We start from the raw sequence: 16703 nt of genomic DNA on the forward strand, positions 1-16703 counted from the left end.
TTTGTGTTTATGTCTATATGCTACATATGATGAAAAGCTTGGGCATCACGTTTACGTTTCTAAATGGTTTTAATTTTTTTTTCCTTCAAGACTATTCCTTTATTGTATGCAAAGCACTTTTCTTTGTTTGTTTAAGGTTGTTTGTAAGCACGCTGGAGTAAAAATTCCGGCTTCGATTTTGTCAGCATCAGACAAAACTGAAGAATCATTTGCAGAGAATGTCGAAGAGACCTCCGATGTCAAGCTACCTCCAAAAATGATAGAATCCATCAACAGCCTTTTGGAAACAAAGCAAATTGAAAGCACAAATGTTGAGTTTACCACTCAGTTTGCTAAGTCTCTTGTCCAAGAAACCCAGCCTGTGCGTGAAAATCCTGATTTGTCCACAGTCCCTCCTTCGTGGACCGAGTTTTTGCTTTCGCCGTCGAAGAACGCTCAAGCGGAAGAAGAGGGGCGGCAAACAGAGTTGGTTGACCTTGATAAGGTAAGCAAGGAAGTGATGGAAGAGAAGGAGGCGGAGAAGGCTGATGTCAGCGCAAAACGTGACAACGATCAATGGAATATTCCAGACCACGTGCCTATCGACATTCGAGTGAAGATTGCTGTGAGTGCCATCGAACTGAAAGTTTGTTTTGACGTCCAGGTAAACATTGTTTGTCGTCTTTATTTCTGGTAGCATGTACTTGGTCTCTCGCAAAACTCATCTAGCCACTTATTGATATGCTGTTCACAGGGAGAGACATGCCAAGGGGTTTTTGAGGGGTGTGATACCTCTCTCCCCCCAATATTTTTGTTTCCTTCGGTAAATTTTGCTTCGATTCGGTAAAAAGGACTTTTTGGTAGTCAGTAGTAAAAAAATGATGCAATACTACTTGATGTTTGATAAGTGTGAGGTTTTGTATTTTGCATTGATCATCCGTGGCCAGTTCATTAAACATATAGGTGTTGACTATATGTTTGTAATTTTATCTACCATTTCCTTTGTATCGATAATGCTTAATATCTACAAATTCTTTATGTTTCTTTTCGTTGCTTAGTGATTGAGAAAATACCTTGCCAGTAAATACCTTGACATACCTTGCCAGAAAATACCTTGAAATACTCTCACCAATACCGAACAGTCTTCTAAAAAACATCCAGCATTCTAAAAAACATCCAGCATATTATTTTGATGCTCTTTCTCCCACAGCGCGTTCTTTGCCCGTTATTTAAAGAATCTTTAGAAGACGTTGGGGACTTGTATTTGGATGTTTCTGAAGCATACATCAATGTTGGTAAGTCCCAATGTCTTTCTATCTTTATGATTAGTGCATATTGAGCATAGAAAGGTATGCTAGTTTATTTCAACCTTCAATGCACCCTTTTCGTGGAAGAAAATTGTAAGGCTTTGGATGTTATTTCATAGAATCCAATCATGTCTATGTTTGCAACAGGGCCAATCTTGTTACACCTGTAAATGGTGACAAGTACATACAAAGATGCAATGTAGTTTGAGCCTACATTTTTGTTAAGCTTGGAATGCAGGCCCCATGAAAGGAGAACTCCCACTGCAATCTAACTTTGCGACTTGTTCCGACAACCAATCCAAAAGAACAGTCCATGTGAAAATCCCGTCTAGTGAAAACAAAATTGTTATCGGTAGTAAGTTACTTGAGAATCACTATCGAATAATGGGACGGTGATATAACATCAGAGATTAATTTTTTGAGCAAGTAATTCGAGTCAAGTAATTTTTGGCAATAGACGCATACCCGACAGCCCTGATAAGTTTATATGTCCAAGGTTATAATAAGTGAATTTCCACTTATGACGACTCTTTATCATGAACGTAGCAGCTATGGGGGCTGTAAGATGTGGCCACCCCAGTTATCTATAGAGAATTACAAACATTTTCAAATTTTGTGAGTTTATGCTGAATAATTTGCGATAAACAACACAAAGCGTTTCTAGAGAGTCATCAGGGGGGGGGGGGGTGGTTTGCAAAAGATGTTCTTTTGAAATGGACTGAGGAAATGAAGCAAACATTTAAGCAAGTGATATTTGAAGTAGTGCTTGTGCATCTAACAAAATTATAGCGCTTCTGTTGCCACCCCCTCTTGAAGATCAACATTTCTTTCCAATTTTTATACCCCAAAATTTCTTCTTTTTTATGCAGAAATATAATAGTTCTACATTATGCATAACGCATTAATATTGAAATTTACGTAAGCTATCGGCTGTGGAAAACTGAAATTTTGTGACTTAAAGAAATAATTTTTTTCCTTGTGAAGTTCTTTGTAACGCTTTTACAACTGGGCTATTGATGCATAATAAGGTGCAAAGATAGTATTATATGAAGCAAATATCCAATAAAAAGCATTAAATCTTTCGCTCTTCTGTTGGACATTTCTATAATCTAATTATGTTGCATGACTAACCTTAGGGTACCTTTAACCAGTATACACTTTATTAAGGGTCTTGACTCTACACCTGCATGTGTCGAGGGCCTAGCTGCTTATGAATTTCATGCCACCGCAAACTTTTCTCAGTCTCAATTATATTGATAAAAGCTTTAACTTGTAGGAAGATGTGAAGACGCAATTTGGTACCTTGAAGAGCTTATCGCGTCGGAAAAGTATTGTAAAGTAATCTTTTTACTGTTATTCTTCTTTAGAATCCAAATAAATGCCGGTTGTGCGTGAATGGGCTGCTATTCCTACTTTTATATCCATGCCATGCCAGAAATTTCTTATACTCTCGTCTCTCATTTTTAAACTTTGTAAACATTAAGATATTTTCTTTTTTATTTTCTTCAAGTTCATCTAAATTTCATTCTTGTAAATTCCTTTACTTTAATTCTGTAATTTTTAAACTTTCATTCGTATACATTCAAAAAATCTTATTCTGGTTAATACAAGCTTTTATTACGTAAAATACCGGACTTTGATTGATGCCAGTAATTTAATTTACTGAACAAATTAACCTTTGTGAATTTAAAATATTATTACTATTATTAAGTTTCGTGCAGTTTTTGTTTCAACTCAAATTAATTTTATAGCATTAATAAATCTAATGCAAAGAGATTACTTACGACTGTTAGTCCCAAATGATCTGACTTTTTACTCACTTTTGTTTCATTGCTTCGCCAAGATTGATCTCATTTATTGTAGCTGTTTCCTTTCATGCTTGGCTATACATCTTTCTTTTCAGCAACTTGATGCTTGGCTAAAATGAAATTGCTAATTATTAGAAGAAAAACTCTACTTTTATTGTTTATGGTTTTCTTCAATCAATATTGGTAAAAACATAGGTATCGGATCTAAAAACATCAACAACTTTTCTGTGTTTATGTTTCCATTTCATTTCAATTTTTTAGGCATGCATTAAGGGGATCATGCATTTAAATTCTATTTAAGCTAAAATAATTATAGTAAATACAATATAATTCAATGAGATTAAAAGAAACAATATTAAAAAAATTTGATTTAAAAAAACAATTCTAATGCAATGGTGGAATTAATTATTGAAGTTTTTGCATTTCATGATCTAATTAGCCATGTTTTTTTAAAATTTGCTTGGAAGTTTTTGTTTTAAGACGTTGGACCAAAATGTCGCATCTTGGTTTAGTAAAAATGACTGTTTACCAGTCTGTCTTAAAGTGCTTGATGCCATATAGAACAGAACGTTTCTAAGTTGCTATTCTGAGTTTCAGGCTTAATGCGATCATCATACAACTGTTGCCTTCGTTGATTTATTTCTAGAAGGTTGATTTTGTTTATAGAGTAATAAGACAGCTCTCTCTTTCCCGTTTAAGGCTGCAGTGTGGCTAAAACTTGCCGAATGCCGACATGCAGTCGGAAAGCTATCCGAGGCAGCCGATGCATATTATAAAGTGCTAGAATTGGCTCCCAACCAATTAGGTGTGACGCTTGAGCTTGCCAATTTATGCCGTCGACTAGGCCGTACTGAAGAAGCTCGCAGTATCTTGGCAGGTTTGAGCTTCAGAAATATTGTCTACTCTCAGTTATACGTATCGCATTATAAACAATAGTCGCACCAAATTTCTTATTTATATTAAACTCGTGTTTGCTGCTAATCTGTCGGGTATTCGTCTATAGACGCAGTCTGCACTGCCAAGGGAGAATAGTGCTTTGGAAATGAACGCATTCGAATCATGCAGCTATAACACTCAACGATACACGATACATAAATAAGTTGCAATGTTGACGAGCCAAAACAACATAAATAAGTTACATAAAAAGCATTTTTAGTAAAAGTAGCGAGTATTGATAGCGATCAGATCGAGTTCTTTCTAAACAGGCTTTCTGTTTATGTCGCTGGCTGAAAGTAGAGTTTTCTACTGTTTGACAAACTAGGCCTAAATTATTGAAATAATTGGAAATACTCTTTCTGGTGACACCAAGAAATATGAGAGTATAGCGCAGCAGCGGTTTTGGAAACTGCGAGGCTCTGGACCGAGAAGTCTGCGGGGCCCTTGTTTTTCACAATGTTCATGTTTTACATAGGCGCGGGGCCCCTTCTGGCTACCATAAATGCGGGGCCTGGGGCCGTGGCCCCCCTCTACCTCCCTGAAACCGCCAATAGTGTAGCTCAAAGACTAGTATTCTAGTTCTTTGTTTTTGTTTATTATATCGTGATTTTCCTTAGGATCTAGCACAGATGAAACAATGGATGAAAACAGTTCTCAATGCATCGTAGAGATAACTAAAAAAGACGTAAGCCAACTCTTGTTACCTGATTTTGTTCTGGCTCAAATATCCTCAACTGTCTGCTTGACTTGCTTTTAAAGACCCTGCAGGCAAGAAATTTGCTTATAAGAAACTGCAGGCTGACTTTTTATAGTTATATACGAAAATATAAAATTCTTTTGAGCTTGAATTTTTTTTTATTTCCTATAATAGCTTATCTAGAAAAATGCATGTGAATTAAAGTAAATGTAAGATGAGATCTTTTAAAAGCAAACTAGTCTTCAACTTATTTAGTTTAAAACACAGCTCTGTGAGATGTTTTAATGTCAAAATTTATAATTTTAATTCTTCCAGTCCTCTGCTGCTGTCCTCTCCTGCTGTTTTCTTCATATCAAGTGAAACACATTTTTATAAGATATTCAACAGCCTTATTTTCAAAATTTATTCCTGTTACATACTTTTAGAATCAATTTTGTTGACTGTAGAGGCTTCAGGTCACGGTTAAGAAATAAATTTTATCTTTCGTTTTCTTTAACGGCCGCCCCATCAGACTGCTCTACAAGAGGCTGTGTCAAACTTTGAAATTGTAAACGAAATCGATTAAACTTTACACCTTCTGCAAACATGCATAAGATTAAACTACTCTTATTAATAGAAAGATAAAATTGAAAGAAAAAGGTAATACCATATCATCTAAGGCAGGGAAGTTTTCATTGGTTCCTCTCCAAAGTTTTTAAATCGGAGGCTCGTTTTGTTTTGGCATCTAGTTCGTTGTAAAGGCTAATCCCGCTGGAAAGGAAAACAACTTGATCAGCTGATGTTCTTAACAGTAGAGGTCCAAATCTAAAGGCATCGAGTCAAGATAGACACAGGCATTGAGACAGAATGAGAGGGTGTACCCAAATATACTGAGTCATGGTCCCGGGGGTCGTGGTGATATAATTTATGACCTGAGACTGACCACATGAGGTAACAGTCAGTTGTAAACAATAGTTGCCAATATCACGTGAAACTTAAGTGCTCACACCCTAGTAAATGCCTTTAAGAATTGAGTCTTGAGCCTGAGAATTTGTTTCGTTAACTCTGGTGAACACTACGACCTTCCGTTTTTACGGGAAGAAGATAATATTATTGGGATTTATCCATTGCCTTGTTTTACAGTACCTCGGTTGTATGTAGAATGAGTTTTGCTGAATTAACTTAATGAAAGTAGATAGTTACAATATCTTGAGGTCAAAATCCTTTTCTGTACTTCTGTGTAGCTTCTCCACCTGTTTCTGGATCTCAATTTCATAATATTTAGTTCAAATAAATTGTGAAGTTGGAGAATCGTAAACACGAACTTTACATAATACATCATAATCAATATTACACTCTTTCTTTTAAAGGATTTTAAACTTTGGTATCAAAAATGCTTATTGTTGCATGGACAAGGTCAAACTGAAAGCTTGGCTGAGAATGGATATATATTCTTTGTCAACTATTTTAAGTCCGCAGGTTTGTTTTGAACTTTTTTTATTCCTAATAAAGTTACTTAAACATTTTTTATTATAAAGTTCACTATGTGCGGTAGATGAGCTGTTGAAATCCGATTGCGGATTACCTAATCAGTTAATCAGACATATGGCCCAAGAATTATACGTATATTGGAGTGCAACCAAAATTTTTTCACTTCATAACAGTCCCTGTTTATGCCAACTTTGATAACAGTCCATTATTATAATTCTGCGTTCCCTTGAAATTACAAATTACCAATCCTTGATAAGTGCATCTGTCTTTTGAACAACATCTACTCAAACTGGATTTATTGCTTTATATTGTCCTTTATCATATCACTCCAGGTACATGAGTTTCTTCAAAGATTAATGTTGATATAGAGAGATAACTTGTAGGATTCTTTGACCCAATGGAAGAAGATGAAAAATCTAAAATGTTTGTTAGCGATACTGTGGTCGAGAGTTCATGTTATCTATAGAAATTATCTAGTGTGCCAACACCAGAACTATCTGCTGGTTCAGAGATTTAATGTTAAAGTGCCAAGAGAGCACTTAAGGAAACACAACAGTTGTTACCAGTCCTTCTTCATTGTACACCGTACACCTCGGTACTGATTACCTATCTCTCTATCACCGTTTCTGTCACTTCTTACCTTACAATCGGACGTTTTATATGCTTAGAAAAACAGGATACATACTTTACGTCAAAGATTTTTTATGAATAACTTTAAAATGCAGGCGTGGATTAATAAACGTCATTAAGCTGTTTGTTTAGACCGATGAATAGCTTGAGTGAGCCCATGATTAGCCTGAGTCAGCCCAAAACGCCGTTAACCAAATCAATTAGGGATACCTACCCAAACATGAATTACGCAAGCAACTATATGAATCAACAAGAAGAAAAAACATTCATTATGCGAAAAGCATGTGCTGCAGTGTTATATTAAATGCGCTGGCATGAATGGAAAATCCCAACATTATCAATTCATTTTGATTTCCAGGAACATCCAATTGAGAAAATGATATTATTCAACACAGTTGCGAGATAAATCCATTCTATGATACGATTAAATGACACGGTTCAAGTATTGATAACGGTAGAAAAAACGGACATTTCGTCATTCTCCAGAAAACGTTGTTTGTTGAGCTAGATATCCGTCTATTTAAATATCAACAGCTTTGAGATCGACATCTGACACTATACAGAAATTCAGTTTAATGTTCCAAACCTTTTGGCAGGCATTGTGTCTAAAGTTTAGCATCAGTTGCGACAGATGTGTAAAACATTATAGAAAAATAATTATAGCAAAGAGAATGCATTTTTTATGCACTGGATTTGTCTACATATCAAGAAGATACCTGATATCAAAGTGTGTCACTAAAATGAATTCTCATTAACAGTATGGCATTCAGAAAAGCTTAATATCTTTTTTTTCGTTCTCCATCGGGTCCCAAAAGCTTTTATAATTTATCGTCATCACCTCACTGCGTGCCTGCAATAAATGTTTTTAATTTTTTGCTAGCAATTTCAAGGGAAGATGGTCTTAGCAAGGCTTTTGTCTGGGAACTTTTGTTAAAGGTGATTCTTACAATTCTTTTTTCAGTATCTATTTTACCATTGTTTGCACCATATTACTTTAATGTTCTGCATTCTATAGCATGGTATATGGGCAATACCATGGTATCAGCTCACAATTCGGTTAGAATTCTTTTGCAAATTAATTATCTCTGGGTTTGCTTCGGCTGTTCGTTTCTCTTTTGCTCAAAAAATTCAGCCTGGAAAAGAGTTCTCATATTTTATGTCGTAAGAAATCAGCATAGGACCGATGTGTTGCTGCCGACACGACATATTTACATTTATTTTCTTCATGTGGACGGATAAGACGCAATGAAATTACTTACAGGACATATTCAAATGTTGCTCTGTAGCGTACATGGAAACATACTAAAGACGTGACGTGAAGAATCGCCGACATGGCATAGTAAAATACTACTTCTGTAGGCCATCTAGGAGATGATAAAACTTAGGATGAGATTGATTGTCGACACGACATCGACTTCCAGGACTGATGGCAAACAAATATTATCCAGGACTCCGACCTCCAGGACTTACAGAAATCGATACACAGCCGACCCGACTTTCTGTATCTCGACACCTGGTAGTTATTGCCAAAAAATATAAGACATATGCATTGGATAAGACAAGGAATTTCTCATGTTTTCCTCTCTTTGTTGACAGGTGATCAAAGCCATGGTTTCGCTGGAGCAGTATAGCAAAGCATGCGAAATTATCGACAAATCTGCTTCGTTTCGCTCATTCAGCGAAAACAAAAGATATCGATGTGAGCTCGACTTTCTTAGCGCAACAACAAATTTTCTTGCAAGGGACTACCTAAAGGCTTTCGATGCGTTCCGCTGGGCGTTGTTGCGCTCAGAAAAGAGAGGACTAAACAGCACAGCTATGTGGAACTTTTTCTCTCGAATCACCAATAACATGCCTGATAGAAAAGGTCACAAATATGTCCTTCGGCAGCTTTTTAAGCATCCAGCTATACTGCCTTTGATTATTGTCAACGGGCATAATACTTTCCTTTGTGGCAGCTACAAATACGCACTCGGTATGATATTTTTATCCTTTACTTTTCTTCATTTATCTTTCTAAAAAAATGTCCGCTGCAACACCAGAACAACCCATCCAACTGCCCACAAGATTGCATCTTTCATCTATAACGTTCATCTATATCCAGTTACATGCCAGCAATGAACGGAGAACAATTTTCATGTGACTTAAAGCTTGCTTTGTTATGCATACAGATTCAGCCAGAAGGAGGTAACACCACAGCTCTAGAATTTGATAACAAGAATGCCTTGCAGACAGGTGTAGGCCTTTTTATTTTATCAACACCACCAACAAATAATATTGTAAATTGCACTAAAAAATAGTTGATTGCTCGATAAATTGATAGAAGACTGCCGTTGTACTCAGTAAAACTTCTGCGATCGTTAGTTACAAAAGCTTTAATTTGGCAGTTCTCTACTCTTCTAATAATAAAGGGGGAGTACAGAACTGTTTAATACACATAAATAAACCTTATAAACTCACTTTTACATCTTTATGTTGGGATCCTTACATGTCAGCGTGGAGGCTTGTGTGACTGATGTTGCTGAAGACTTAAAGATCAGTGCAAGGCTCAAGCCTTCTTTTTCACTGCTACCGCCTTGCAGAAGCTGACTCAATTCGTGAGCGATAAAACGGGCGGGAAAATGATATAAACGCCATTTACGAAAATTGCTTAGTACATTGATGGTCGTCACTGTGCTTCATAAGCGTTATGCAAATGACAGTGTGTGATTCAGACACAGGATTAAATTTTTACCTGTCTTGATATCATTAATTTCATATTCCTTTTGTCTTTTCTATTCAGGAGAATACATCCGCGCATTCCGTATGAAGCCAAGAGATCCAATGCTTAGCTTGTGCATCGGCATCACGTACTTGCATTTGGCATGCCAAAGATTCACCAAACATAGGCATACTAGTGTACTGCAGGTTAGGTTTTGAGTATTGCTACAACTCATTAAACACAACTAATGTAGGGCACTTCCCGTGGTCACCGCTTGTCAAGAGGGCACGGTGGCAGTAATAATTTGCAGTCACATGGGGACACGGTGCCTCTCAAGCCCTCAGTTTTTACGTCTTTGACTTAACAAATTGATTAGCAGAAAAAAAGGGAGAAAATTTTACTCATATGTTTCAAACGCTGCATTTCACGAAAACAGTTGGTTTATAGTATGAATTTAGGTTAGAAACGCACTTAATTGGCGATTTGTAGGTCATGCCTTGAATTTACATTGTAGATATTAGATCAAGGAAAAAAATCTAAAGAATACATAGAGAGATGCCATCACTCACAACTTCTCAGGTTCCCCCTGCTTCCCATGGTCAAAGGTTGGTTAAAGACCGAATTCGGCAGTGAAAATTTGGTCTTTCAGTCAGCCAATCAAATCAACAGTCAGAATGTTCAGGCAATCAGAAAATGCGAATTCTGACGTCTTTGATTGGTCTGTTAACTTTCAGATGTTACCCATTGGCTATTATTGGACCTTCCTGTTCTCTCAAGGTCACATCATGTTTCTTTAGAGAGCTTCGCTTCAGCCAAGTCGAACTTCAAAAGGGCTTTACGCTAAATGGTGTCATAAATATTTCCTGGCGCTGATGAGAATGGTGATCTCATTCTCATTCATTAATTTCTTTTTTTTAATGAACTATATTTTATTGATGTTTGAAGTCTTTAGCCTTTAGCCAAAAAAATCATGCTGTAAATAGGCCGTTTTATCGAATTCGAAAGATGACGAAAAGCAATCTAATAGAGCAAGATTTTATGTTGTTATTTGTGTTTGTGTTTTTATTTGTTACTACCGAGCTTCTTAAGGTAGGTTTGGGGAATCTGACAAGCGGTGCCTATCAAGCAGTGCCCTGGTCTGTCCTCTTTATATGACCACACTCCATGACCCTTACGCCTGGAATAACAGCTAGATTCCCCACTCAAAGTAACATTCGGAAATGAATATCAATGTATGAAACAAAATGTTTGTATTAAAAGACGAGGAACTTCGACTAGTAACGCCCTCAAATGTTAATCAGAAGTATCTGTAATTTTACTAATTTGTTTTTAAGGGTATTGCATTTATGCTGCAATATTACAATATGCGTGGAAGATGTCAGGAGGCATGTTACAATTTGGCACGGGCATTTCATCAAGTTGGTGAGTTCTCGTTAAGTAAAAATTCTTATCCTCTTCAACTTTGTTTTCTTCAGTTTTCTCCTTTTCAACTTTCTTTACTTAAACTTTTTTTCTTCAAATTCCTTTTCTGCGATTTTCTATCTAATTTTTGGTAACAGGTTTAAATTAGTAAAGGAACTTGTTTTAGATTATCCAAACTATTCTCTTTTAAAGTGATGAATTTGTTCATGTTTCAAGGTTTATTTTGTAACTAGCATGGAATCGTTGTTGTACACTCTGACTGATTCTAACGTTTAAATGTTAGGAAGAGTAAGGAAAGATACAAACTCTTTTATGATCAAAAAATTGCTTATCTTCGTATATTCCAAATACCATGTAAATATGCGACTTGGTTCTGTTTAAGATGTTTTTCAATATTTTGGATAATAGAATCAGATTCAACGATAAACACGGGATATTTTTCCAACGGCATGAGAGCTGACAGAAAATCGTCTGTTTTAAATTTTTTCAATAAACTGTTTCTTTATTGTTGCACCAAATTAGTTTTGAGCAGATCCACAACATGAAATATCGTGACTAATTGCCTTAAAAACCTGGACTCGTGTTCCATTTTTGAATAACCGGCTCTTGCCATCTCATCTCAAAACTCCTTTCCTTTGCCACAATTTTTCAAGACACAAGGCTTAAAATTTTTAACTTTTTGCTCTCGTCTAGGTTTGGTTCACTTCTCTGTTATGTTTTACAACAAAGCCCTAAATTTTCCACTTAAAGAAGATCAGGTAAGATTTTAAAGAAATACATCTATCATTATTCACGTATTTGAAGTTTTCTTAGTTTTAAAGGTCTTGCCATTTTTAGAATTCTCCAAAAGTCAATTCGTTTCCTTTCATAAACACGTCGCTTTTTAATCTTTCATTCTTGTGTTGCATAATTAAGCAGTCAAATATTTCATCAGTGCTCTTTTTTTGCAGTATTCTGAGTTCAGTGATCTCCATAGAGAGGCTGCCTATAACCTCGCTCTGATTTACAAAAACAGCGGCAATGACGATCTGGCACGAAGAACGCTGTGTAAATACATTTGGGTGTAGAGGTTTTTACGCGCATTAGCTATTTATGAATTATGTATACACTTTTCTATATTTTCATGAAAACGTACATCAAGCAAAGTTTTATTTTTCATCAAACTTCCTCAAAAAGCCGTAGCCCCTACGACTTGATATTCCGATAACTTGAGGCATTTGATCTCAGCAAACATCTTGATATAAAATTTCAATTGTTTCTATGCATCATATTATTTCCTCGCGTGGGGAATGTGTCGCAGCCCCTAGGGAAAAAGATTAACGTATTCCTCAAGGGGCAAATCATACCTCTTGAATGTCTCGTACACCCTTCATGGAAGTCCTATTGTTTCATTTGAAATTTTTGGAAATCCTTTTGTTTTCGGAAATCCATTTGTTTTTGAAATCCCTGTTTGTACGAGTGTATTGTCCCTTGGCATTCCAAATCCCAATTGGTCCTAATAAAGCCGCATAAGGGTTCCTTTAATAGATATTTTTCACTCCGATCACCGCCCTCGATTTACATTGAAATACACTGTAAGCTTGCTCTTTGTAGCAATTAATGGGTGCTCTCCCCCCTTCTTTGACTATGGCTGCTGATGCATTTTACATTTTAGTGGGCTACACTCATTTTATTATTATAAGAAACAAAGGTTGATGTTGAGTACTCCAGTTTCTTAATGTTCTGGAAATTTCAATACTCATTGTTTCTTAAGAGTTTCTTAATCATGATGTCATGAATGATGTTATGAAATGTTCGTGACCTTTTTTTATCACGTCAAGAGATTCGCTTCCGTTCTGATGCTGTATTTAGATATGGAAAGTATATTTTATCCCTTACAAGTTCTAGGCCAACAGGGCAATAATGTTCTTGGATTTTACAAAATTTCGTTGTTCTCAGTTTTATCACGATTTCATAGTTTCTTAATTTTTTTCTTCGAGTACTGGAGTTTCTTAATTTTTTCTGACGTGAGTTCATCACTGTTAATTATGTGAATACATTAAGTACAAACATTTTCGGCGTGACACACTTTCGGACAAATCTTTGTCCGAAAATTTATTGGTACAAAATTTAGAGTCATCCGAAAGTTTATCACGCCAAAAATTTTTATATGAATCACCATGTATATTGACTGAAAGAAAGTCTACATTTTTTAAACATGAGTGTCTGCAAAATTTTTGGAAACAGTCGTCCTTCAAAGCTAATTGGGACATCAGTACAAGGAAAGAACATGGTTCTCATCTTCTATCAAAAAGTCACCCTCACTTTCTCTATCTCCTTTCTCCGTCGTATCTGACTCGACAGTATCAATACCTTTGAAAAATTACTTATCATAACTTCAGCTAGAAGCGAGCAAGTAGACTCGAATCGGCTAAGCACCCCAATTTGAGAAAATACTATTGTTAGGCTATTCTATGTTACATCTTGTGGCTTTAGCGCCTTTGTTGTTACTTCAGTTCTCCAGGCCTCGGGCTTGGCAAGAAGATATGAGCAGATACACCTTTTAACAAGAGACAGATAGCAATGAACGTGAAAAAGAAAATTACAGCGTGTTTCCTTTTCTATGTTTTTTATAAACTTCGACCTTGGAAAGAGACTTTGCCTGAGTTGGCAGTTTTTGAAAGAAAGTAAGGAGTTGAGCCGGTTCGATGCTTAAAGTTTAGCCAGTTCTCCAGTTCGCCCGTTTGCCGGTTCGATACACCGTCACGATTTCTCAAAAAATATCTAGGTTATCTTTCAGCACAATTTAAACATCTTTTTTTATGTGGTTGGTATAAAAAACGTGCAAAATAGGCCTAGATCTAGCCGCGAGGCAAGTTTGTTGTCATATGATTGGTCAGTATGGTATGGAGACTATAGATCTCTCAGCCAACCACTGACAACCCCTTGCATGTCTAGATTTTTTCAAATAATTCTGTAAAAATACATTTGATTACAATCAATAGCATCGTAATATTTTATTACATTTATGGGTGTTCTCAAACTTCAGTAAGACTTTGTAGTTTCTATTTCAAGTTAACATAACAGATGTTGGATAAGTTGATTGGTAAAAACAAGATAACCATTCAAACACGTCTTTCTTCCTCTCACGTTACTTTCAATCCACACCTGGATATAAATTTTCTGCTTACTTTCGGTCATTATCCAATATTTATACTCTGAAGAGTGTCGGACGAAAAGTGCATTAGTATGCTATGTTTCCAGTATTTTGTGCAATCTTCAAATTTCAAGTTGAGACCAATCATCTCATAAAAAAACAGAGAGCACTACTCTGCGGAGGTGCTACTCTGTGGAGGTGCTACTCTGCGGAGGTACTGAATTTTCTGGAGGTGCTACTCTGCGAATGGTGCTGAAATATTCACTACATTGCGAAGGTGCTGAATTTTCCTTTAAAGTTACATTCCTGAATTTGTTACTTGCCTGAGCAATATCTTCCCTATAAGAGGCAACCCTAACTCATTTTTGGGGGCAGCTTAGAAGCTGTTGGATTCCAAATACCCTCTTAATAGCCATGGGTATTGAAAAACAAACAAAAGGGTCTAAGCAACCATGCATAATTGAAATGTGATCTTACGGCAGACATAAAAAAAGTTCCAGTAGGAGAAGGTTGACGCTCATCATCTAAGGACACAACAATGAAAGGTCGATTCAGTAGCATGCAAAGAAGCACCAGCAAAACATGAAAATGTTTTAATCTGAGGAGCACTGGCAACAACAATTCCAAAAGGAGAATTTTGTAAGTGCAACAATCCCATTGCTGACCCGATAAACTTATAAAACGTGATATTTCATTAACCACGACACTGAACAATTTTACTGTACTAGGGCCACTCATCTGCAAAAAGTTCATGCTTAGGGAATGCACAAGTACCCGAGCTACCAGCAGCATCAGGGATAACGAAAAATATTAAGAGCAAAATAAACTGTGCCCAATTATCAAGCAAACTGAGCATAATGGACCATTTTTTAGACAGAACAAGACAAAAGCTTTGCAAGACAAGAAAATTCTTACTACCACAACAACTAGGCCCCCTCAAAAATAGTCTTACAATGTTTAACGAGCCGTTCTACACAGTCTCTACATAAAGGCCTAATTCCAAAAAAAAGACTTTCAAGAAAAAATGCAACGAAAACATTGTAGCAGCAGCATTTCTGTATAGTTTAAAACAAGAACTTTCATTCTAACAATAAAACCGCTATTGCCATAGCATGGCTTAATAAAAAATGATGGAATGGTAAAGAAAAAGCGCCTAAAGTTAGAAATTCATTCATTTTCTTGCAAGAATAGCTTTCGATTACACCTGGTCGTTCATAATGAATAAAAGTTGAAAGACACAATATGCGGCACAAGCCAGAATAAATGTTATCAAGCAGGAATAAAACTTGCCACTCTAGTAAAACGTTTGTGAAATTATAGCCTAAAGCTGTTGCAACTATATTTCGGCTGGAAAAATATGCACGAAAGGCACAAGCAAGAGGTGACAAAATTTATGCTGAAAGAAGTGAGACTACTGAAATACATACGAGTACTAAATTTTACTGAAAGAGACCTAGCTACAGACATAAGAGCATTCCTAGAACAGCCTGGTAAACATACCTGGTGGCCAGTAGAGGTCAGCAAGCCATACTTCGTCAGCCACCTCTTCTTCAACAAGCCTTAGCCAAACACAGTGGTGACGAGAGAACAGCGTGGAAACAGCATACTAAATATGCACGATAATCCCGACCCAAAGCAATTAAATACACCCATCTGAATCAAAATTTATTCCCAATGGCATTAAAGAAGCACAAAATGGACTTAAATACCAATTCGAAGCATGACAATTGACACCCAAATGAGAATAATCCAAATCAGCTAAAATAAGAATTCCCTAGCGAAATCAAATTGAACAACATCCCTCGTGAAATTAACTCTGGTAAAATGTCATTTGATCAGCATTTTATACAGGGCAACCTCCCTTACGTTTAAGGAAGGTATCTTGTTTTAAATTATCTGGTACATCAGGGTTCTGTCCTTGGTTCTCTTCATTTGAACGTTTACATAAATGATATTTTTTCCTTATGAAATAGGTAAGGCTTTGAACTTTCCTGTTGGAAACATGCTAACATATTTTTCAAGGACCTTACCACATCTGAATGCTTGAAGAAGAAGCATAGGTCTGGCTTTGCTAGAAGAAAATCAAATGATTGCAAATCCAGATAAATGTCAGGTCCTCGCTGTAAATTTATATAAATTGATAGGAACGCAATTCTTTCAAATTGACACCAACGTCAGTTTTCCTAGGCAAAATCATCCATCTCCCTCTCCTTCTAGGTACAATGTTGATTTAGTATAGAAAAAAGAAGAAGGTTATGGAGTACGCTTTTCCTTGAGGTTTGTATTATATTTTTCTATACCTCTAACATTGTTCTGGTCTGGGGGAAAGGGGAACGGAAGTAGTTGTATTCGGGGAAACAAATCAGAAATAGAAAAGCACAGCGCAGTGTTAGGTGTTCCAAGTAATTTTGGCATTGATTGTACCTAGAGCTAGAAATCACTTGTAGAAAAAACTAAATAGCCCGAAATAAACTAGTTGAAATTTTAAGTTAAATTATTTTTTTCAATGGACACAGCCCCCTGTCTCCTCCTACTATCTACGGGTTAGGTGTACAACGCCTCTTGCCTTGACTTTTGGCTTTTCGCAGTATGCGGCTATCTCCTCCAACTACAACTA

General features: G+C 36.4%; 1 protein-coding gene and 1 long non-coding RNA gene across 2 annotated transcripts in view; one reads left to right on the forward strand and one right to left on the reverse strand.

Annotated features, from left to right (window-relative positions):
• The window catches only part of LOC135694313 (general transcription factor 3C polypeptide 3), a 44147-nt gene extending 28277 nt beyond the window's left edge, over positions 1 to 15870 (forward strand). Inside the window, exons 10-21 of the mRNA XM_065212993.2 lie at positions 137 to 643; positions 1190 to 1274; positions 2563 to 2624; positions 3794 to 3971; positions 4648 to 4715; positions 6077 to 6185; positions 7708 to 7763; positions 8424 to 8802; positions 9610 to 9734; positions 10863 to 10950; positions 11644 to 11708; positions 11901 to 15870. Of these exons, the coding sequence (XP_065069065.2) occupies positions 137 to 643; positions 1190 to 1274; positions 2563 to 2624; positions 3794 to 3971; positions 4648 to 4715; positions 6077 to 6185; positions 7708 to 7763; positions 8424 to 8802; positions 9610 to 9734; positions 10863 to 10950; positions 11644 to 11708; positions 11901 to 12017 (1839 nt within the window). The 3' untranslated portion in view covers positions 12018 to 15870. The remainder of the gene's footprint in view (positions 1 to 136; positions 644 to 1189; positions 1275 to 2562; positions 2625 to 3793; positions 3972 to 4647; positions 4716 to 6076; positions 6186 to 7707; positions 7764 to 8423; positions 8803 to 9609; positions 9735 to 10862; positions 10951 to 11643; positions 11709 to 11900) is intronic.
• LOC135694322 (uncharacterized) lies at positions 637 to 6083 on the reverse strand. Its single transcript, XR_010517163.2, has 3 exons — positions 5374 to 6083; positions 4735 to 4792; positions 637 to 3204 (listed from the first exon to the last, which is right to left on the reverse strand). It is a non-coding gene; the product is annotated as an uncharacterized LOC135694322 (long non-coding RNA).
• Positions 15871 to 16703: the final 833 nt, after the last annotated feature.

The sequence above is a fragment of the Rhopilema esculentum genome, chromosome 8 (assembly GCF_057945365.1).
Source record: "Rhopilema esculentum isolate cy_ngs chromosome 8, ASM5794536v1, whole genome shotgun sequence".
NCBI lineage: Eukaryota > Metazoa > Cnidaria > Scyphozoa > Rhizostomeae > Rhizostomatidae > Rhopilema > Rhopilema esculentum.